The following is a 22,257-nucleotide window of genomic DNA, read 5'->3' as shown; positions in this document are numbered from 1 at the left end:
CGTCTGCCTTCAACTCAGGTCATGATCCCAGGGTCCTGGCAGGGAACCCCCCATCAGGCTTCTTGCTTAGCTGCTTCTCCCTCTCCCTCTGCCCCTCCCCCAACCAACTCGTGTGCTCGCTCTCGCTCTCTCTTAAATAAATAAATAAAATCTTAAAAAAAAAAAAAATAAAGTACCAAAGTAAAGGTTTTCCTAAAAGGCTACAACACCATCTTCTTTATTAAAAACATATATATATATATTCAAAAATCCCCAAGTGACCCACGCTCCTTCTGGAGTAAGATGGGCTGGTGCCCTTCACCCTGCAGCACCCTCCAGATTTCACTCCCCCTCTGGTTCTTGCTGGGCCTTTCAGCATGGGTTTGGCTGGGTTCAGGCTGGCCAGAGCAGAGCTCAGCTGCTCCTGGCGTGGTTTAGACCCAGCATTGGCTGGCCCTGCGCCCCTGTTCCTTCCGAGCTAACTCATCACTTCTAGATGTTATCTACCAGCTTCCTCTTGCTATAACCGAGCTTTCACTTACTCACATCCCTGTCTACTGTATTTTCACGATGAAGTCTCTTTCCTGTTTGCTGCTGAGCCAAATGGGATGCTTCCATGTTTTTTCTTCTTGGACCATCTTGTGCTTTTTTTATTTTTATAACCTCCAGCAGCCCTCTAAAATGCCTCTCGACACGGTGTCGCGTGGGCTCAGGCCTCTCGGTTCGCCTCTGCAGCTGGGGTTCACCTGGGGACCATCCCCTGGGGGGCCCTCTGGCCACAGCTCCCACCGGGGCGTCCCCAGGCCTTCCTTTGCCATCATGGGCATTCCTCAGCCCCTCGCCTGCTTCCAGGACCTGAGACCTCCTCTATCCCGAGTCGCTCCCTCATCCTGGGGCGACACGGGCAGCAGTAGCTTCCTGCGGAAGGGGACATGACAGGTGGACATTTAAAGATCTTGTTGAGTGAAAATGTTATTTTTTCCCCTACTCTCCCACTTCACTGATACTGTGATGGAACAGAAATGAATTCTATGTCGACACTCCTTTAGACCTTGGAACACACCTGCCCCATTGTCTTCCATTTTTGTTAAGAATTAGTATTTTATCTGTAAGCTGTTTTGTTTCTTTTGCTCTTTTCCCTCTGGAATAGCATATGTTCTTCTTTTCATCACAAATATTCTACAACTATATAGTCAGAGGCTTTGGGGGGTTGGGGTTCATCCACCACATGGGCGTTTTGTGGAGCCTTTTAATCTGGAAATGTGTAGTTCTGGGCAATGTTAGGTTGTTACGATTGTCGTGACTTCTGGTTACTCCTTTCCTTCCATTTTCTCTGGCCTCTTTCCCAGTGACGGCCCTCCTCCCCTGGACAGAGTGAGACCTTCACTTTTACCTCTTTTCCCTCCCATTTTTTTCATCTCTGGCTTTTGGTTCCCACTTCTCTTTTGGAGATTTCAACTTGACTTCCACATCCTTCTGTGGAATTCCTTTTTGCTTTTGTTTTCTCTAGCCTGGGGCCCTGTAGTCTCTTCCTGGTGGCCACAAGCCCGATATGCTCATAAACCGCACGTACGTCCAGTGCGTGGCGCTGGGAGGATTTTGCTGGGGGTCCAAAGTAGAGTTCCACTGCACCGTTTGGTGTCTCATCCTTCCCCTCCTCGTGCCTCTGTTCTGCAGCTTCCCTGAGTCAGTTTCTCTAGTGGAAAAACTCTGGTCTCTCATGGAGAAGGGATGGGGGGTAACTGCTCAGGGTTGGGGGAATCGGGGCTCTGGGGGTCTAATGGCTTCTTTCTGCTGCCCTCCTCGTCCCTTCTGTCTGGGCCACCTGATGCCCCCTGAGTTCCTGCCATTTTCGGATGCTCCTTGTTGGCACCCCCCTCCCCACCCATGCAGGTGCGCGTTTGTTGTCACACTCTCTGCGGAGTCATCCGCTGTCCCTCCAACTGCTTTCCATTTCCTGAGCCAGTTCTCAGAAATATTCTCGCATCGTCTACTTGCTATTTTCTTTGCCTCCTTCTTTTTCTGAAGCTGATATGAATAAAGGTAGTGCTCAATCCTTAAGTTTTCTCATGTGTCCTCTCCTGCGGTCTATCTCCGGCCGAGCGCTGGGAGTGGACAAGGACTGACTGTGCAGGCACGTGAAGGAGGCAGAGTGAACTGAGTGAACAGATCTCGGTGACAGGTGCAGTGTGGGGTGAGACAGGTGTTGGGGACCGTGGCTCTCAGCTTCCTGAAGTAGAGATGGCAGGACCACTGGCCAGGAGGGGCCACTTTGCTTTTTGGTGTTAAGTTGGAGGTGTCTGTGGGACATCCAAGCCCACATTTCTAGAAATCAGTTGGCTCCATGGTCAGTAGCTTGGGGAAGAGGGTTGGGCTGAAATCTTGGGAGAGCACGTGGTTAGGAAAGCATCCTCGCTAGGGCAGAAGTCTGGGAATCCCAGAATTTATGGGGGAACAGAGAGACGGGAACCTACAAAGGAGACAGATAGAAACAGGAAGGTGTTGGAGGATCCTGAGAGGGCAGCCAGGGGCCAGAGAGCAGACCAGGAGAAGGTCTGAGGGACTGAGGCACTGGTGCATGTCGGTGAGCTGCTGGGAGGTGGGCAGCAGGTGGGCAGAAGCCAGGCTGAGTGGGCCGAGGAGGGGGGCACAGGGACGATGGAGATGCAAAGTGCACGCTTTTCCTTTGAGATGTTTCAGGAAGAAGTCAGGAGTGGGGAGGTCATTAGCGATAAGGGCACGTGGAGTGGAAGGAGGTTTTATTTTCCCAGTGGAAAAGGTTTCAGCCCCTTAATGGATGGGGGAGAGAAGAAAGAGCAGGGAGCTTTGGGATGCTGATGCTTTTGTCGTTCTTCTGGGTAGATTGCTGTGTCTCGGGCTGATACTAAACGAATTGCTTCCCTTCCACACGCATGTGCTGAGGGTGCAGTGCTTGAGCGCTGACTTCTGCCTGGGCGTTGTTATGACTGACGCATTACCAGGCTGGAGTGAAGGCCCCAGACTCACGGGGTGTCTGGGAGAAGCTCATCTGGGTGCAAACACTCCCACAGGCGGTCCTCAGGTTGATGCCAGGAGTCATCACATGGGCCCTGGGGGATCCTTTTCTAGCACCTTCTGGACAGGCAGGGTCAGATGCTGGGCCTGTTGGCTCTCCGCAGAGCAGGTGTCCTGGGGGAGGCTGGCCGGGCTGGGGAAGAGAAGCTGGCCATCCTTCGAGCTCACACCCAGAACCGTAGACCCGGGCAGCTCCACCAGTCTGGTGGTGCACGTTCTGTCCCCGTCCCGGTGGGGCTAGAAGAGGGTTAACAGAACGATGGAAAATCTACCAAAATAACTCGAGAGACCCGGTTCTTCTTTTTTGTTAAGAGTTCTCGGCATGGGCACCAGGCCTTCCCGTGACTGGCTTGTGGTCTGCAGTCTAAGGGTTTCCCTTTTCAGTCACGCTTCCTATCCCAGCCCAGATAAGCTCTGTGGCTGAAGCCATTGCCCTGTGTGGGTTCAGCCAGGGGTGGGGGCAGCCATGCACCAGGTCGTCCCTGGACTGGGTGCCTCGGGGACCCCACACTCTTCCCAGACAGACTCAGGAGGGGTGGCTGGGGACCTCAGGGTGGGGCTGAGCCTCCCAGAGGCTAGCATACCTTCACCCCCCGCCCCCCAACCTGCTTCCTCTCCTCCAGGCCCCTCCCGCCCCCACCTCCAAGCTTCAGGCTACTCGGTACACTTCTCCTTTGCAGAACCACCCAAGATATCCTGGATTCATCTGGAAAACGTGTGTGTGAATGTTCAAGGGGGAGGAGAGACCCAAGTGATTTCTATTTCCAGAGCTCTGCATGGAGTTTGCTGATCAGACTAGTTGGAATTGTATTTTCATGAAGTATTGTTAAAACAGGAAGTGGTTTTCCAAAATTGTTCCTCACGGACAGAAGGGGTGGTGGAAGTGGGGCTCGTGACTTCATGGAGCGGTGGGTCTTTGGAAAGCAAGAAACTCCAAAGTGCTGCCCTGCCTGGATCTCTGCAATGGCCTCCAGACTTGTCCCTTGGAGTAGCCATATTTAGCCTAAGATGTTCCTGTGTTGTTAAGTTGGACATCAATTAATGGTCCACGGCAATAGTTGATCCAGAAATGACACCATGGCCTGGGGCGTTGATCTCCCACCCGGGGAAGTCTTCCTGTATGTACTGTCAAGACTTTCTTTCCGGGGAGGGGGGGTAGGATGGTCAAGCCTTGGCCTCATGGCATCTTTTGTCAACTAGTCCCTGGAACCAAAATAAGTTAAACTCCCCTCCTTTCAAGCACCAAGTATTGAAGCCTTCTGGTGGTTTCTAGAAGGCCAAATGTTTCCAGAGCCTGGGCTGTCCTGAGCCGAGCTCTGCAAGCCTGTTCAGGGTCCCAGGTGGGCTCTCTGGAGACAATGGCTCTTCTCTCGGCCCCATGAAGCCCCCCAGCTCCCCCCACCCCCCACATCATGGCTCCGTGGCTGCAGATCAGAAGCAGTGGTCTCCCGACTTGCTCTGTGGGGTGAGGTACTAGATGAGGCTATAATGCTCAGAGAACCGACCCCCATCTTGGCCACCAGCGAGGTGCCTCCTTTCTCTAGGAGAAAATAGAACCCTCAGGGGATGCCTTGGAGGACCAGGCTGCCTTGTGCAGCCCCAGCAAGGAGGCATGCTCTTTTTAAGACAGAGAGCACTTACCCTAAGTGTTTTTGCTCTAGGTTTTCGCTGCAACCTGAATGCACGTGGGCATATCTTTTCCAACTGTGCTTAGAAGCATTTTAAGGGCCTGTATCTACTTAGGACTGATGCTTTCCAGCAGGTCGGCACTTGGGACTCAGGGTGGGCAGCGAGCCTTCTCCCCTTTGCTTAGGCTCATATCCCGGTACCAAAAAAATCCCTGTCCTGGAATGTGGACTGACTGGAGGGGGTGATGTAGCTCACAGGCGTGGACTGGGGCTGGGGGGGTGGGGGGATGCAAGGCTTTGGAGCCAAACAGCCCTCAGTCTCCCTGCAGGCTCCTTGAATAAGCCACATCGCCTCTCCTCTGAGTCCTCATCAGGGAAGTGGCATCAACAGGAAATGGTCCTTTGCTGGATGATCAGGGGATTAAGGAAATGGGATCATAGCCGTAAAACCCCTAGCATGTGTCTCAGGCATAGTAGGTGCTTGATGACCGGTTAGGATATGTGTGCATGGTTTAACTTGGTTTTTTATCTTTTTTATTTTTATTTTTAACTTTTATTTTATTTTTTTAGAGAGGGAAGGGGCAGAGGGAGAGGGAGAGAGAGAATCTTAAGAAGCCTCCACACCCAGGATGGAGCCCAATGTGGGACTCCATCTCGCGACCCCGAGATCATGACCTGAGCTAAAATCAGGAGTCGGACGCTTAACCGACTGCACCACGCAGGCGCCCCAAACTTGATTTTTTAAATTGTGGTAAAACACTCATAGCATAAATCTTACCACTTAACCATTTTTTAGGGCTCTCATTTTTACTGTTTTAATCATTTTAAAGTATACAGTTCAGCAGCATTATGTACGTTCACACTATCCAGTTCCAGAAATCTTTTTTTTTTTTTTAAGATTTTATTTATTTATCTGAGAGAGAGGGAATGAGAGAGAGAGAGAGAGCACATGAGAGTGGGGGAGGTCAGAGGGAGAAACAGACTCCCTGTTGAGCAGGGAGCCCGATGCGGGACTCGATCCCGGGACTCCAGGATCATGACCTGAGCCGAAGGCAATCTCTTAACCAATTGAGCCACCCAGGCGCCCCTAGTTCCAGAAATCTTTTACTGTCCTGCAGAGAAACCCCTTACCCATTTGCAGTCGCTCCCCCTTGCCCCCTTCCCCCAGCTCTGGGCCACCACTCAGTCTTCTGTCTCTGTGGATCTGCCTCTTTTGGATATTTCACGTGAATGGAACCGTGCAGTGTTTAGGGCCTGGCTTCTTTCCTCAGCACAACGTTTGCAAGGTTCCACCATGTTGTAGCGTGTGTCCATGCTTTGCTCCTTTTTATGACTGAACAATATTCCCTCGAGTCCTTCGTTTGAAGGCTTCACAGGATGGTCCTGAATGGTGCAGACTGTCATTCACTCTGGGCGGGGATTCTTTCTCTCTTCATTTCTAAATGGATAGTGTCGCAATTTCGTGACAGGATCTGTGGCTACAGACATGTGGCAGGGGTGGGAGTAGGGGCTAGGCCCATCACGAGCCCTCCCAACACAGAGCGTAGCCCCGGGGCGGCAGCCAGAGCCCCCAGGGGCGACGGAGCTGCTTCTGGGTCTGGCAGGAGTAGAGAACTGGGCTCAGGCGGGAAGGGCTGGGCTCCCAGGTAACAGGCTCCCTGTGTCTCCTCCAGATGCAGGAAAAGGCAAAAGAGATCTACATGACCTTCCTGTCCAGTAAGGCCTCATCCCAAGTCAATGTCGAGGGGCAGTCCCGGCTCAATGAGAATATACTGGAAGAACCACACCCATTGATGTTCCAGAAACTCCAGGACCAGGTAACCTGACTTCCCTACCTGCCCCTGGATGTGACACTTATTCCCAGGCTGGAAGAATGTTAGACTCCCCAAAAGCCGTCCCCTCTGGCTGGGCAAGTTGAGGCACACTGAAGGGCTGTGGTTGGTGAACGAGAGGGGACTGGAATGCCAGGCTCGGGATTTGATCTGTAGGAGGCTCCCTCAGGCCTGCCTACTTTTGGTCTACACACAGTTTGAACCAGCAGGGTTGTCTGTCTTCTCAACCCAGATTAGAAGGGAGACTGGAGCTATTCTAGGAGCCCACACTGAAGAAGCAACATGTAGCTGCTGAAGGTAGGAACAGAGAGAAAATTCTAGAAAGCAAGCACAAGGACTCACAGTGGTAGGGAAACTGGGGCTGTTTTTGTGCAAATATCTAAACATGGCCACCCACTGCTGGTGGCCCAAGGCTGTAAGCTAGTTCATAGTGAGGCTCCTGAATTATAAGGAAAAGGTTAACATTTGGCACTTTATTCCACTTAACACAGGAAAAATTGAGTTTAAAAAATGGACCTATAAGGGGTAAATTAGTTTTCTGGCAAGCTTTTTTATGAGATATGCCAGTGGTAATAGGAAAAGGGACGAAACTGCACTCCAGAGATTTCTTAGACATGAATTTGCAGATGTGACTATTCAGAGTGCACTTATGAAATGTTATCTATACCCTTGTTGACGATGGAACACAGACCAAGATCAAGCTTCTCCTGGCTCCATCCTTATCGAGGGAGCAAAAGCCTTCCTTGGCTCACAGGTGCGAATGAGTCTTTAGCTTCATTCAGCAGCCCTCGCAGGTGAGCAAGCGCAGACCCATCTGGAGGGCTTGTGCAAACAGACGCTAGGCCTCACCCCCAGAGTTAACCTTCAAATGTGATGGTTCCCAGGTGGCCTGAGACTTTGCCTCCCTAACAAGTTCCCAGGTGATGCGGATGCTTCAGGTCCTGGCACCACACTCAGGGAACTGGTACAGTGCCTCGGTTGGCCTTTTTTGGATCATCTGGAGTGGGCACAGAGCCCAGAGCCTGTCCCAGCATCCACGGTGCCCCATCTTTGCTCAGCGTGAGATTAGGAACAGTTATTCAGGTAGCAAATACAAAGATGGAAAGTAGTTCAAGAATGTTTTCCAGCTGACACGGTGGAAAGGGCAAACTCCATGTGAATTGAATCCTGAATCAAATTTAGGTGTTGAAGGAATTCCAGTGGCTGTGGGTGACTTGTTGAGGGCTTCCTGGAGGTGGTGGTTTTGAGCCAATGGGAAGGGGGCCATGGACATGGATTTGTGGCCAGAAAGGGAATAGAATGTATGGTGAAAATGCACTTCTTGTGTCCATAGCTGCATGAGGATATCTGCCCCACCTGGACTTCTGAGGCATTTTTTTCTTTTAAAGATTTATTCATTTATTTTAGAGGGGGGGGAGGGGCAGAAGGAGAGGGAGAAGCAGACTTCCCACCAAGCATGGAGCCCCACTTGGGGCTCGATCCCATGACCCATGAGATCATGACTTGAGCTGAAACCAAAGTCGGATGCCCAACCAACTGAGCCATCCAGGCGCCTCATGGACCTTGGAGTCTTTTAAAAGCTTCCCAGGGTACTTGAAAGTACAGCCAGTTGAGAACCTGGACTGAACCCCCTGTGTCCTAGATATTTTCAATAAGAACAGTATTTACTGTTCAGGGGTACCCTTCAGTGTCTGATGCCCACTTGGCGTGTACCATCTCATTAATCTCCAGCACGATTATTATTATTCCCATTTTGGTGATGCAAAAAGCAAGGTTCAGGGAGACTCGGTGGTTTGTTAGTACAAAGTCATAAAGGGAGCAGGAGGTGCTAGAGACCAGATGTATTCTCGTCCACCTGCCTTCAAAGACCACACGGTCTCTGCCACGCTCACAGCCTGGGTTCATGGGGGCCCCTCATAGCTCCTCAAAGCCCCAAAAGACCAGCTGGAGCAGAGGGACTGGAAGGGCCAGGCGAATACCGACAACCCCATTTTCCGGGACCGCAGAAGCCAAGGTAGTAGGGAGGAATGCCGTAGGCAGACGTCACTCCACTTGCCGGGACCTCGGGCTCCCAAGGACCCAGATGTCCTGCAGTTAGGCCTGAAGCATGTCCCCAGGTGGAGCTGGACCCCTGTGACTGGGCACACTCTCCTGGATGCATGGAAAGAAGGAAACACAAGGGACAGAGACCAATCTTTTTTTAAATGACAAAGAAGAAATATATTTTTTAAAGATTTTATTTATTCATGAGAGAAAGAGAGAGAGCATAAGCAGGGGGAGCGACAGAGGCAGAGGGAGAAGCAGGCTTCCCGCCGAGCAGGGAGCCCGATGCGGGGCTCGATCCCAGAACCCCGGGATCATGACCTGAGCCGAAGGCAGACGCTTAACCGACCGAGCCACCCAGGCGCCCCCAAAGAAAAATATTTTTTAAAATTACTTCTATTAACCTGACTATAAAAATCCTACAGGCTTAACAAAAGAAGTTTGGGAAATCAAAATATAAAGATGAAAAAATTCATAATTCCATACCTGGAAAAAAACCACAGATAATATTTGATTTCTAGATTTTCCATCCTTCTCGTTCCTGTAAGTACCCATGTGCCACAGTGCAGCTCAAAGTACTTAATGTGAAGAAGGCACTTGTGTGTATCCTGTTGCTAAAAATTCAGTTACTTGAGAGGGAGAAAGAGGCACTATCTTCCAAAGGTGCAACAGGGCGGAAACAAGGTATTTGGCTTCGGAGCTGATTCCGCAGCGAGTGCCTGGGAAGGGCTTCTGCGTTCTGTTTCACTTCGGAGAACTCTGCCTCTCAAAAGCCTTGCTGGTAACGATCAAAATGTGCGCTCAGCATGGCCTGTAGTTCTCTGTGCCCCAGAGGGCCCCCTGGAGGGCCCTGTGTTTCTAAGTGCAGGAGTTTGAAGCCGAGAGGAGCATGTTTGGAACCACAGAGCTCACCTAACTCGAGCCCTGCCCCCCTCAGTGGTTCTGGCTGTGTTGAGCACCACTTGGCTCAGACAGAGCTGTCTGAGCACCTGCTTTGTGCTCCGCCCACACCCCGTTCACCAGGGAGACTTCAGGGAGCCTCAGCCCCTCCTCAGGGGTGCAGCCGGAGCCTAGAAAGGTGGGAAAATCCTCCATGAGCATTAAATTAGATGACCCCACATTCACGCATCTGATTTAAAGGAGAGCTTCTTGGGTCTTCAAGTCCTGTTTATTCTTGGTTTACACACAGTTCAAGCGGCCTCGGCTTCTCAGGTCACGGCGGATTGGAGATGCTGGTAGAGGCCAGGCAGGGATGGGCAGCAAGAAGCGACAACTGACAGGCAGGGCAGAGACAGAAAAATGAAACTAAACTTCAAACCCCGCCCCCAGCACAGTGATATCTGGAGCCACCGAGTGTGGGGGCCCCCAGCCCCACACACCACCCCAGGGGCATCCCTGTGCCATGGGATGGTGACACCATTAGTGATCCTGATCCCCCAAACCATCAGGCTGAAATTGTGGTTGACGTGTTCTGCGAAGGATTGTGTTAGACATTTTGCTATCTTAAGAGAAGTTTGGGGGCTTAAAACTCCATCACTTTGAAAATTTATGGAAGTGGAGAGATCGTTCTCTGATTTAACTCAGTTCTGCAAACGTGGCCTGGTTGTGTGCTCAGCACAAGGCTGGGAAGGCCATGAGAGGTGGGGGTTGGACGGTGTCTGTTTCCTTGGAACCTTAGCCTAGAATCAAAGGACAAATTTAAGTTGTGGGAAGCAGGAAGGAGGAGGCGACCTCACAAAGAGTTGGTTTTTTGAATGAATTGCAATTTCCTGCAGTGTCTTTTTTTTTTCTTATAAAAATCCTCTGCTGGCAGGTCTATTTCAGTTCTGGTCGGTTTGCTGGTATTTGTTCTTTCATTCACTCCCTTATGCTACGATCTTGATGGAGAGCCTACTGTGTACCAGGGACCATGCTAGGAACTGTGTGTGCAGAGAAGAAATCAGCCCCCGTCCAACCATGAAGACAGAAAAAGATAAATGCTATGAAGTAAATACAGCAGGTGGTGGGCTAAAAGTGACTGGGAGGGGCCTACTTTGGATCTCATGGTCAAGGAGGGCTCCCTGAGGAGGTGACTGAGCCCTGAGTGGCAAGGGGAAGCCAGGTGAGAAGGGGGCAGGACCTGCCAGGGAGCAGCAACAGCAAGTGCAAAGGCCCTGGGGTGGGGATCTGCTAGGTGTGTTGGAGGAGGTCAGTATGGCTGGAGTATACAGTCAGTGAGGAAGATGGTAGAAACTAAGTCAGGAGGGACTGGTTGGGGTTAGGCCCTGAAGCTGTGGTAACCAGATGCCGTCTGCAGACCTCCAGTGCCCTGATGTTAAAAAGTCGCTCCCTGCTAGTCACACCCCTATTTCCTTAGACCTGACGTTTCCCCCTTTCCTTTGACTTTAGAATTTAGTAGCTGTGAAACATTGGGCAGGATGCAGTCCCTCTCTGTGCCTCAGCTTCCTCTTTGGTGAAATGGAGGTTATGATAAGACGCTTGGGAGGCGAAATGCAGGTGTATCTGTGGCGTGTTTACTCAGGGCCCTCCAGGAGTGTTAGTGCACGTGTCCTTTAGAATGTCACATGAAGATAAACTTTAACTTCATGCAGTTCTTAACCGGGGACCATTTTGCCTCCCTCCCCAGGGGATCCTGCACAATGTCTGGAGAGACCTTTCTGGCTGTCACAACAGGGGTGGGGGCGCCACCGGCACCTCGTGGGTGGAGGCCAGGATGCTGGTAAATGTAATGCATGGGGGCAGCCCCACCCGACACAGAATTATCCGGCCCCAAGTGTCAACAGTGCTGAGGTTGAGAAACCCCGGCTTCCAAAGCCATGCAGAGTGGCCGTGCCTTGCCCTCACCGAGCCTCGGGTCCCCACCTAGAAACAGCCAATAACGTGTAGCTTTCTGCACCGTCGTGACTTCGGGAAGACATTGGGGCTGAGCCTCCTCACCGCTCCCACAGTGCTTTCATTGTGCATCTATTTGAAGCTGGGAGCCGGCACCTCGGTTTGCAAGTGAAAAAGTTCACCCCAGGGGAAGGCGACCTGACTAGCCCGAGAGGGGACCCCGCGTGGGTGCGGGGCTTCCTGTGCACCTGGACCCGTCCTACCGACCTGCTGGCCTGCCACCCCGTGGGACCCGGCCTTGCCGTCCTCCTCCTGGTCTGGGCCACCTCTTTCCTTCCACACATGCTTCACAGCAGTGCTGTCTTTGGCCTTGAAAGACCCACCAGGGCTCTCGCCTTCTCCTTTCCCTCACCCGTCTCCCTTGCCCCGCCGGGCTCTCGTGTACCCCCGGCCTGGCTGATTCTAGAACATCCCTGTCGGTCCCTCAGGCACCGAGTCAGCTACGACAGGAAGGGGTCAAATCGGTCTCAGCGGCCTAACATGCTTTCCTTTGTACAAGAGATGACAGTGCCCGTCCCTGCTGGCCTTGTCGGCTCAGCGGGGTGAACACACTGGGCCGTTCCGCCACATGGCTGGGAGCTCCAGGGAGGAGGGCCGGCCCAGGGACCCCCTCGGCCAGCACGAGCCGTGAGCACATCCCGTTACTGTGTCACCTCAGATTCTGAGCAGGTTAATTTTTAAAATTAATTTTTTTAAAGATTTTGTATACTTATTTAGAGAGAGCACAGGTGGGGGGAGGGGCAGAGGGAGAGAGAGAATCTGAGCTGAGAGAGACTCCATGCTGAGTGCGGAGCCCCATGTGGGGCTCGATCTCAAGACTCTGAGATCACGACCTAAGCCAAAACCAAGAGTCAGGCGCTTAACCGACGGAACCACCCAGGCGCCCCTGAAAATGAATTTTAATTGTTAAATAACTACATGTTCATTGTTGAGAAGAAAAGAAAATTCACATAACCCAGGAGGGTCTGAAGTAAGACGTTAAAACACCTCAGGCCGTGCCTTCCCTCTCCCTCCCTAACAGTAACGCCCGTATATTTCATATCCTTCCAGACCCTTCCCTGAAGGTGTAAGAATGGAATGCTTTGAAATCTGCTCAGTGACTTGAGATTGTGCCATGTTAATGATTTAAAACACAACTCTGCTCCTAGAAGTGTCTCTTCTGCACCATTCTACCACCTTTCTTGCTCTGAAGCCTCTGGTTTGAATTCCACAGACTAGCCAGATTGGTTCCCTCTGGGACAACGCGGAGATTGGAGGTGATGGGAGGGTCAAGGTCATTGCACATGGCACCTTGAAATCATTGCTTTCTGGGACCATGAAAGAGGTTTGAGGGGGAGCAGGGCTGCTCATTCTTCTTTCTTAAACCTGAGGGATCCCAGTGCCTACACTTAAAGCAGGTTTCAAGTGCTGCCGGGACACTCTCACCCAGGCTTGGTGTTAAGTCTGGTCTGGGGAAGGCAGAATGCAGGTGGCCTTCTCCACGGGAAAGGAAGCCCTCGACCTCTGATGCTTTAAAAAAAAAAAAAAAAAAAAGGTAGAAACGACTTCAGTGAGATGTCAGTGCTCCCAGCCACATCCTTGACAGAGAAAGGAACCATGCGTCCGGCCCCTTGTTGGCAGTGTCTTTACTTTGAATTTCCCCAGAAACCGAGAAGTGAGAAACACTTCCTTTTTAGACATCAAGAAGGGGTGGGCCGGTGGGGGAGGACCCGGCCGTGGGGGAGGGGCTGCCGTGCTTCCGGGGTCAGGTGGGGGTCCACTCCCTCCCCCACCCCCTGTATCTCCCAGTCCGCAGTGGTGGCTGCGCCCGGGGATTCTGGGCGCCTCCGCCTTGTGGGTGCTTGCTGACATCTGCCCCTGAAGATTAAGTCCAGTTCCGAAATTGGCATTTTCCAGTGTGCAAAGCCCGAAAGGGCAGGTCGTGGGTTTTCATTCAAATGGAAGAAAAGTTGGCTCCCTGCGTCTACCACAGCCTTAGGAGGGATGGGGCGGGGCAGGAAGGATAGTATTTGAAATACTTTGAGTTTGTTTGTTTTTTTTTTATACCTTTAAAAAGGTATTTAGGGGAAGAAGGTGGGGTGGGTGCTAGAATAGCTTTTAACTCTCCTGAGTTAAGGCAAAAATAAAATACCTTCACTCCATGTAGAAAGCATGTCATTTGAGCCTTGGATTTGAGTGTGATGGACTCCAGGAAAAAGTGGACCAAGTGTGGGGTGCCTGAGTGGCTCAGTTGGTTAAGCGGCTGCCTTCAGCTCACGTCATGATCCCAGGGTCCTGGGATCGAGCCCCGCATCGGGCTCCCTGCTCGGTGGAGAGCCTGCTTCTCCCTCTCCCTCTGTCTGCCGCTCTGCCTACTTGTGCTCTCTATCTCTGTTAAATAAATAAATAAAAATCTTAAAAAAAAAAAAAAAAGTGGACCAAGTGCTCCGCTGCTCCATGTGACAGCACCAGACCCATGGGCCTGTGAGGGGTATCACCCTTGAGCAGGGATCTCTCCTCCTCTGCCCATGTCCACCCTCCTTCTGGAGTTTTGATCCCACCCGGCATGGCGTCCTTCTCTGGCAGCCTGTCTGGGAAGCAGGAGAGAAACTTCCACGGCCTGGCCTGGCAGGTTGGGACAAGGGCTGAGCTGAGCTGCTCTTTGCTGGCTGCCCTCAGACCTTCTTCTGGATGCATTCCACTCAGAAGATGGGGAGACGGTCTTGAACTTCCGTGGTGGGGACATCCCTGTGTGTGCCCTGCCCCATGGCCTCTGATCATTTCATGGCCTCAGGGCTGGAGGGAGGTAGCTCACTTTCTTGGCACTTTCTATCTGTACGTGTGGGTAGGAAAGCATGTCTGTGGTCTGGGTGCGTGGGAAGAGAGCATGTTCTAGAAGGCGCAGTTCAGAGATGGTGGCACTTGCCACCTTCTTTCAAGAACCCAGTTCTTGAAGCAAATATGAAATCTCACTACTAAAATTTTCTGCTGCATTAAAGGATTTCTTTTCCTCCTTGCATCCAGTTGAAATAACATGGCAGAGGGGTTTGGAAAGGAGGGAGGATGCTCATTTAGGTCTTTTCATGTTCCTGCTGTCTGAGAGGCATTAAAAGATTAGGCTTGAAACGCACTTACTAGAGACAGCGATGAAATCTTTCCCGAGGGGCCTTCAAGCCTGCTTAAGCGTCCGGTCTTCTCCACGGCCGAGCGTGCTTCTGGGAGGGTGTCCTTTCTTGGAGCAGCAGATTCGGAACAACCTCCAGCTGGAGTCGCCGCGTGGATATTCTCCCTCGCAGAAAGGCCAATCCTAATCAATCAGTGGCCCGGGATCTGGAGAGGGAGGGGCCCTGGTTGTGTGATGGGACCCAGCGCATTGATGCCCGTGGGCAGGAGGCTCCCTTTGCCTGTATCACTGAGAGTTCCACCTCTGGCCACCTGCCGGAGTGGAGCCCAAGGCAACGATGCTGAATAGTTTATAGTCGAGGCATGCCGCTGACAGATGTGGGGCTGCCCAAACCTGCAACCTGCTGAGCCCCAGCTGTCTTGGCCAAAAAAAAAAAAAAAAAAGGTATGGAATGCCCGTTAGCTGCCAGCTGGGGTTTTCTGCTTCATCGGCTGCCTGTCTCTCAGAAGGACCGTCTGTCTGCCATATCACTCTGCTCCGATGCCGTCTGCCCATCTGGAGCCTCACCCCCACCCCCGATTTGTCTCCACCTTCTGCTTTCTCTTCCCCGCGGACAACTTGAGGTGTGTTGGAAGGGTGATGCTCTCAGTTCAGGCCCCGTGAGGCCAGTTCTCCCCATCAGAGAGTCCTCCTCTTGTAGAATCTTCTGGAACACCTAGGGCCATCTCATTGTCTATGCACAAGCAGGAGTGAGCTGAAATCAAGAAGCCGACTGTTAGTTTCCAAGGGCTGTCTTAACCAATGATCTCAAACTGAGTTGCTTAAAACAGAAATCTATTCTCTCAGTTCAGGAGGCCAGAAGTCTGAAGTCAAGGTGTCGGCAGGCCTGTGTTCCTCCGGTAGGCTTACGGAAGACTCTCTCCCTGCCTCCTCCTGGTTTCTGGTGAGGGCTGGCATTCCTGCTGTACCTTGGCTTGCGGCTGCATCACTCTGATTGTTGCTTCTGCCTTCATGTGACCTCTTCTGTGTCCCTCTGTGTGTCCTCTCTTCTTAGGAAGACACCACTTTTTGGAAGATGTCATCGCGAGATCCTCAACTAACCCTATTCCAGATAAGGTCACATTCTGAGGTTCCAGGTAGACGTACACTTTGCGGGTCCCCTGTTCAACCCACCACACTGATTTTTAGGGATATTTGTTTCCCATTATACACACAAATACACTTTTTTAAAAAAGATTTTTTTATTTTTTTTAAGTAATCCTACACCCAACATGGGGCTTGAGCTCATGACCCCGAGATCAAGAGTCACACACTCTTCCAACTGAGCCAGCCAGGCGCCCCCACAGATACACTCTTGAGGAACATATTTGGGATTGTTTTTCGTTTTAGCACGTTTTTTAAATTTAGTGTTTAGACGTGTAATAATCACATGTTGCATTCTTTCCACGTCTAACTCTTTTTGTAGACTTCATTTTCAGTGACTGCCTCCTGGTCTGCCAGGTGAGTGGCAGGACAGCCTAGCTGTTCGGAGTATGGGCTCGGGAGCGAGGTGGCCCGCGTTCGCATCCCGCCCATCTCTCTTGGGCTGCTATGGCCTGTGTCCTCTCCAGAATCTGATGTCGGAGTCCGAAGCCCCAGTACTTCAGAATATGACTGTGTTTAAAGATAGGACCTTTAAGGAGATAATGAGTGTAAAATGAGGTCATTGGGGTAGCCCCTAATCCAATACGACTGGTGTCCTTCTAAGAAGAGGTGTTTAGGACATAGACACACACAGAGGGAAGAACGTGTGAGGACACAGTGGGAAGACCACCATGTACAGATCTTCCTCGACTCAACATGGAGGTGCATCCTGACAATAAATGGAAAATACTGCAAGTTGAGGATGATATTAAACACATCTAACCTACCAAACCTCATGGCTTAGCCTGGCCCCCTTGAACGTGCTCCCAACACTTACGAGCCTACAGCTCGTTGAAATCATCTAACACAAAGCCTGTTTTACAATGAAGGGTTGCATATCTCACATCGTTTATGGAATACCGTACTGGAAGTGGAAACAGAACGGCTGTATGGGAGTAGGATGGTTGTCAGCATGAGCTGTTTGCGCCCGTGATCACGGGGCAGCATCACCAGAGAGGATCCGACCGCTTATCGCTGGCACGGGAAAAGATCCAAATTCGACATTCGAAGTACGGTTTGTACTGAATGTGCGTCGTTTTTGCAGCAGTATAAATCAAAAAATCGTAAGTTGAACCCTCCTCAGTTGGGGGCCATCTAAATAAGCCAAGGAGAGAGGCCTCAGAAGAAACCCACCCTGCCAACACCTTCATTTTAGACTCCCAGCCTCCAGAAAGGCGAGGAAAGAACTTTCTGTTGTTTGAGTCCTGCAGTCTGTGTTACTTCTTTTGGCAGCCCCAGCAGATGGATACGCTACCCACGGGGGCAAAGCACCGAACCTCTGAGGCCTAGTTTCTTCTCTTTGCAATCAGGTCTCACAGGGTCTCAGGATTTAACAAGAGAATGCTCTGTGCGCGGCCTGGCGCTGGGCTGGAAGGTGCTCTCGGCGGGGTTGGTACCCCCCTGGTTCATTTCGCCAGCCCTCTGTCCCTGCACATTGGGTGGTTTCTGTTCATTCACTGGGCAGGTATTTACTGGACCCCGGTCGTGGCCATTTGCCCCGTGACAAATAAGGGTGTGGCCTGCGGTCAGCAGTGGGGTACGCTGCCTTTGGCCACTTTCTGGGAAGGGATTTTTAGGAGCATTCTCTATCCTCCAAGCCGTTTTCACTGAGCACCCCCCATGGGGGGCCCTGGGATGGGAGCACCCTGTTGCCATACGCTCCGAGGCCAGTGCCCAGGAGCCCCTTTGCTGGGGACAGCGATGAGCTATTTAGGCAGCTCGCAGCCCCGGAAAATCACTTTCCTTTTTCCTTTTCCCATAGGGGTCTGATGGCTGCGGCCACCACCTGGTGACTGCACAGCTCCAAGGGGCAGGCGAAGCCCCCTGGCGGAGGGACCCCTAGCCCGAAAGCCTTCATGGGCATTTCACACCTGCCCATGGCAGGGAGTGGCCCTTACGCTCCTGTTAAATAGTTGGCAGACCCGTCCCCTCGAGCTGGCTGGCACCGCGGAGTGCCGAGAGCCTGCGGCCTCTGGGGATCTCCCGAAGGCCGAGTCCTGCCCACCGCCCAGCCCAAGCAACCCCCTGCCCTCTGTCCCCCGCCTCCTCCGTCCCGGGGTGCCTTTTTCTTCTCTTCTTTGAAGTGTGAGCCTTCGAGCTGCGGCAGGCAAACAGGATGTCCCACTCCCACACGCAGAGACTTCAGACGAGACACTTGGGTCGAACCGCATCCTGCTGGCAGTGGTGGGTCCCATCTGCCGCGGACCTGGCGTGGGAGAGGGTGCAGGGCTGAGAGCAAGGAGGGGTCCTCACGAGGTGGCTTTTGTGAGTCACTCGGAGCCTCGCTCCAGCCTCCCAGCTAGGTGCGCATGTCAAAGTGCCCTCTGGGAGCTCTGTGCCTGGAAAAGCTGAATAATGCAGGTGGTAAGGGATGGTCACACCTGCACAGCACATCTGTGGGCGGCCTTGGACCGATAATGGCATTCCTCATCCCCCGCCTTGCCCTTGGCTCTGATTTTTGTGTTTTCTGGGAGGGTTTTTGTTGTTGTTGTTGTTGTTGTTGTTTTAAAATGAATCATTTCTCCAAACCTCAGCAAATCAGTCTAGGATTGCAAGATTGCTGTAAAAGAGGTGACGACCAAGGAGAGGCACAAGGTGGGGACTTACGGAGGCGTGCTCTTCCTGAACAGCTGCAGATCAGAGGCAGGACTGGGGGGATACCCAGGGAAGGAAGGGCAGGCACTAGTGTAAGAGTTTAAGGAAAACACAAAGTCCTAAATCTTTCCCTGAGCAGTGGACTCTGATGATAGCAGAATGATTTAGGCGCTTCTCTTTGTGGGTGAAGCCGTCTTGGGGGAAGGAAGGTACAAAGGCAGAAGGTTCCAGGTCTCCCATCCCCCTGGGAGATGTTTTGAGTCCTTAGACTCCATCAGACATTCGGTTTCAAAATAGTTTGCGTGTGTGTTGGGAGAGGTGGAATTTAAAAGATGTCAGGGTTTTACCACCCACTTGATAACCCCTCCTGGCTGTGAGTGACATTCTAGACACCTCTGGAACTTTCCACTTGTTGAGCCCATCGTAGTGCAGGAAGCGAAGATACCAGGGTGCACGGCGTGGATTTTTCATCTGCAGAATGTCCTGAAAATTCAGTTGAAAGGTTTGAGAGAGAGACAAGGAGGAAGATTTCTCAAGAGACTGTACTCCACAACAGCTGGAAAATGCTTCTCTTTTCTCCACCGCTCTTGTAGGGCAAGGGAGGAGGGTGGCAAAGGATCGGGTAGGAGTGGGGGAGAGGGGATGCTGGGAATAGGGACCATGGCTAAGGAGAGGGGGCAATTCTGAGGACCTGCGGTGCATGAGGCAGCCCTATAATCCAGGAGACTTAGGCTCCATTAGGGGTCCTCCCCTCGTACCTGCAGAACATACCTGAGAGTCATTGCTTTCCCAGAGCCATGCTCCTGGGCTGAATGAGTGTGCAGGTGTCCACACGCTGCAGCCAACTGCTCCTTTAATTAGGGCCTGTTCCCAGAGCCTCTCCTCGCTAACACGGTCGTTTCACTCCCCTGCCTGCATTAAAGAAGCCCCATTTTGTTTCTTGGCATAATAACAGGTTTATTTGAGATCTTGGATGCCGGACTTCTGGGGGGTTCTTAACAATACTGGCATCATCTGAGAGGACGGTGGCCTTTCCAATAACCACCCTCCCTACAGGAATGGTTTCTGTTCTGCCACCTCAAGTTTCTGGAGAGATACGTCCCTGTGTCATCTATTCAAATAAAGTAGAGATTCTTAACGGACCTCTTGATACAAGGGTATGAATCAGTGCTGTGTGCATTTATCCTTCCGAGGAAGGTAAAGGTAGCTTCGCTCGTGTGGCTATTATATTCCGTTGAGACGGTCTCATAACTACCAAAACCATCCAGGAAATCTTCCTTGCCCAGCACATGACTTACTTGCTTTGTGTGTTTTGCACGTAGTTGCCTTCTTGGGCGCGTGATAGGTATTTAATAAACATTTGATAGAATGACTCATGGTCTGAGTCTGAGTCTTTCCTTTTCTCCTTAGATCTTCAACCTCATGAAGTATGACAGCTACAGCCGCTTCTTGAAGTCTGACTTGTTTTTAAAACACAAGCGAACCGAGGAAGAGGAAGAAGATCCCCCCGATGCCCAAACTGCAGCTAAAAGGGCTTCGAGAATTTATAACACATGAGCCTCCGAAGAGCTGGCAGGACTGGCGGCTTTCAGAAGCGAAGGAACTCCCTCTCAGGACCACGCAGGGTTTATAATTGCTTTGTTATCTGTAAGGACTGAAATGTACAAAACCCTCCCGTGGGATATGTGTATTTTATTAACTGCTTGACCAGTGAGTTTTGCATGATGGCTAATCTTACATAAAAAAATAAATAGCTTTGAAGTTTTAGTTCACATACACACACACACACAAGCACACATAAGCAGAAGAGTCCTTAAACACTGGATACTTTGAGCATTTTGTAACTTGATTAAACGTCCTCTGAGGCCACCAGGTGAAACTTAGAGCCACCTGTTACCTTTTAAGTCTTTGCCCGGCCTCTGGGGGAGGGGTCATGCATGTCCACAGATTCACTTGGCAAATGAGCTCGAGAATGAGTTGATCTGACAAACTCAGGCCCCTGGGAGTGTCGTCTGTCAGGCGCCTTTTGGTTAAATACTTGTCGAGAGTAAGTTCAGGGCTGGGAAAAGAAAAGTCATCACTGACAGCCTCTACAGATTTGGGGAGCAGTGTATGAGCACCCTCGGAGGGTTCTTATTTCTTATGTGTGGGTTTGTCCTGGTTTTGCCTACAGTCCGTGACATGTCATGCAACACAGATAAATAGTTCATCTTGACAGAAACAAGATCTCAACCAGGAAGAAAGATAAATGCAAAATCACTCAGGGTCCCTGCGACAACGCAAGGTGGTGTTGAATGAATTGGCCCGTGCCAATGACGGAGTTGGGGGGATGTTCCGTTCTCCCATAGCCCGTCTGGGGACACATTGGAACCCTTTCTCCTCTCCCCTACCCTTTACTGGACTTGTTAACTCCAGGCTTGGCACTCCAACGAGGGGAAAGAAATGCTCTTTGAAAGTCTCGTCTTCGGTGGAGAGGCTGTGAGTGAAGCCCTGCTTGGCCAGGGCTGTGCCAGCCAGCCCAGGTTACCCCCCCCCCCCCCCCGCCTCCCCTTTGCGAGCAGAGCCCAAGGTCAGGCACGGTTCCCTTCTGCTGCTTGCTCCCACCATCTGCTGCTGCCAGACCTCTCCAGCATGTTTGCCAAACCTTCAGCTCCTGTTTGTACAAACAGAGCAACCAGACTGTTACTTGTGAGCTTTCCCACTCAGACTTTTCCATTTGCAAAATTCCCTGATGTTGAGGGGGACTGTGTAGTTTATTAATCACACCAGGATAGTTTTGAGAGAGAAGGGAACGGAGTTTAGTCATTACGGGATAACGGGCAGAGACGGGTTCTGTTCTGAGTGAGCCAGTTTGCGACGATGACCCTCCCCTCACGTGAAGCCCTCTGCTGTTCCCCTGATTCCCCAGCGTCATTGTCCACTTGCTGTGGTCGAAGGTTTCTTGTCCATCCATCTCGGGCCTGGGGAAGGGACGGCCTTCAGGGAGCCATTCACTGCTGAGAACCGAGTCACCCGACCGAGCGTTCATCAGAAACGGCAAATGTTTGATCCCCTAACAGGGGTTCCCTGCCTTCCCTAGGACATCCCAGACAGGCCTTCTCTCTGCCTGGGACGAGGTCTTGTCACTGAGACGGACAAGCAAGGGACACGCCATCCTCTATTTGCAATTTGCAGTTTCCTAACCAGAAAAGTGCAGGGCTGCACGCCCACTGCACCATTGTGGAGAGAGGGTAACTTGGGGTCACCAGCGAGCTGAGCAAGCGGCTTGGTGCTCCCTTTGGAGAGCCTTGTACGGGGCACCGCAGCTGGGCCGGGAGCCCTCTTCCTGGGCTCCGAGACCCTTTAGAGTGGTGGCCGCTTTATAAGCGCTTGAATAAAGGAGACCGAGCCAGCCAGGAGATGGTCTAGCAAAGGGAAGCCGGTCACGAAGGAGCTGCCTGGAGAGCTGGGCACCAGGGGGATGCGAGCCACGGACGTTTAACGCGCGCTCCCGCCACTTCCTCTGGCTTGCTCCCGCCTGGCTGCCCACCCTCCGCCAACTGCCAGGCTGAGGCCTGGACAGAACTCAGCTTCCTGAAGCTCCTGCGGAAGCAAGCCGAAGTGTGGGGAATCCAGGCAGCCAGACAGACGCTTCCCCCGGCTTTCACCCTCGCCCCCCTGACCACCCCCGTCTGACCATCCGGGCACGTGCTGATTAGGATCTCAGTCGTGTCTGCAGGGGGCCAGCGACCAGGCTGGGTGCCAAGATTCCCCGGGGGGCGGGGGGCAGCCGCGAGGAGTCATGCACTCGTGGCATGCACCGGTGTTACCAAATGGAGGTTTTGTTCTCACTCGGGTGTGGGGAGGAGATCGGGAGATGATGAGCATCGCAAAGGGAGTTTGTGACGGGGCCGGAGAGGAGGGGCAGGCCGTGCCATGCAGAGCTGCCTGGGGCTGCGGAGCAGAGGGA

At 52.0% G+C, this 22,257-nt stretch overlaps 1 protein-coding gene across 3 annotated transcripts in view; it reads left to right on the top strand.

Annotated features, from left to right (window-relative positions):
• The window catches only part of RGS10 (regulator of G protein signaling 10), a 37,760-nt gene extending 17,632 nt beyond the window's left edge, over positions 1-20,128 (top strand). For all 3 annotated transcript variants that reach the window (XM_021699877.1, XM_044916612.1, XM_044916613.1), the window contains exons 4-5: positions 6,335-6,478; positions 19,719-20,128. In XM_021699877.1, the coding sequence (XP_021555552.1) occupies positions 6,335-6,478; positions 19,719-19,865 (291 nt within the window). In that variant the 3' untranslated portion in view covers positions 19,866-20,128. The remainder of the gene's footprint in view (positions 1-6,334; positions 6,479-19,718) is intronic.
• The last annotated feature ends 2,129 nt before the right edge of the window (positions 20,129-22,257 follow it).

Source organism: Neomonachus schauinslandi, chromosome 6 (genome assembly GCF_002201575.2).
Source record: "Neomonachus schauinslandi chromosome 6, ASM220157v2, whole genome shotgun sequence".
NCBI lineage: Eukaryota > Metazoa > Chordata > Mammalia > Carnivora > Phocidae > Neomonachus > Neomonachus schauinslandi.
This window is presented reverse-complemented; position numbering and strand designations above follow the sequence as displayed.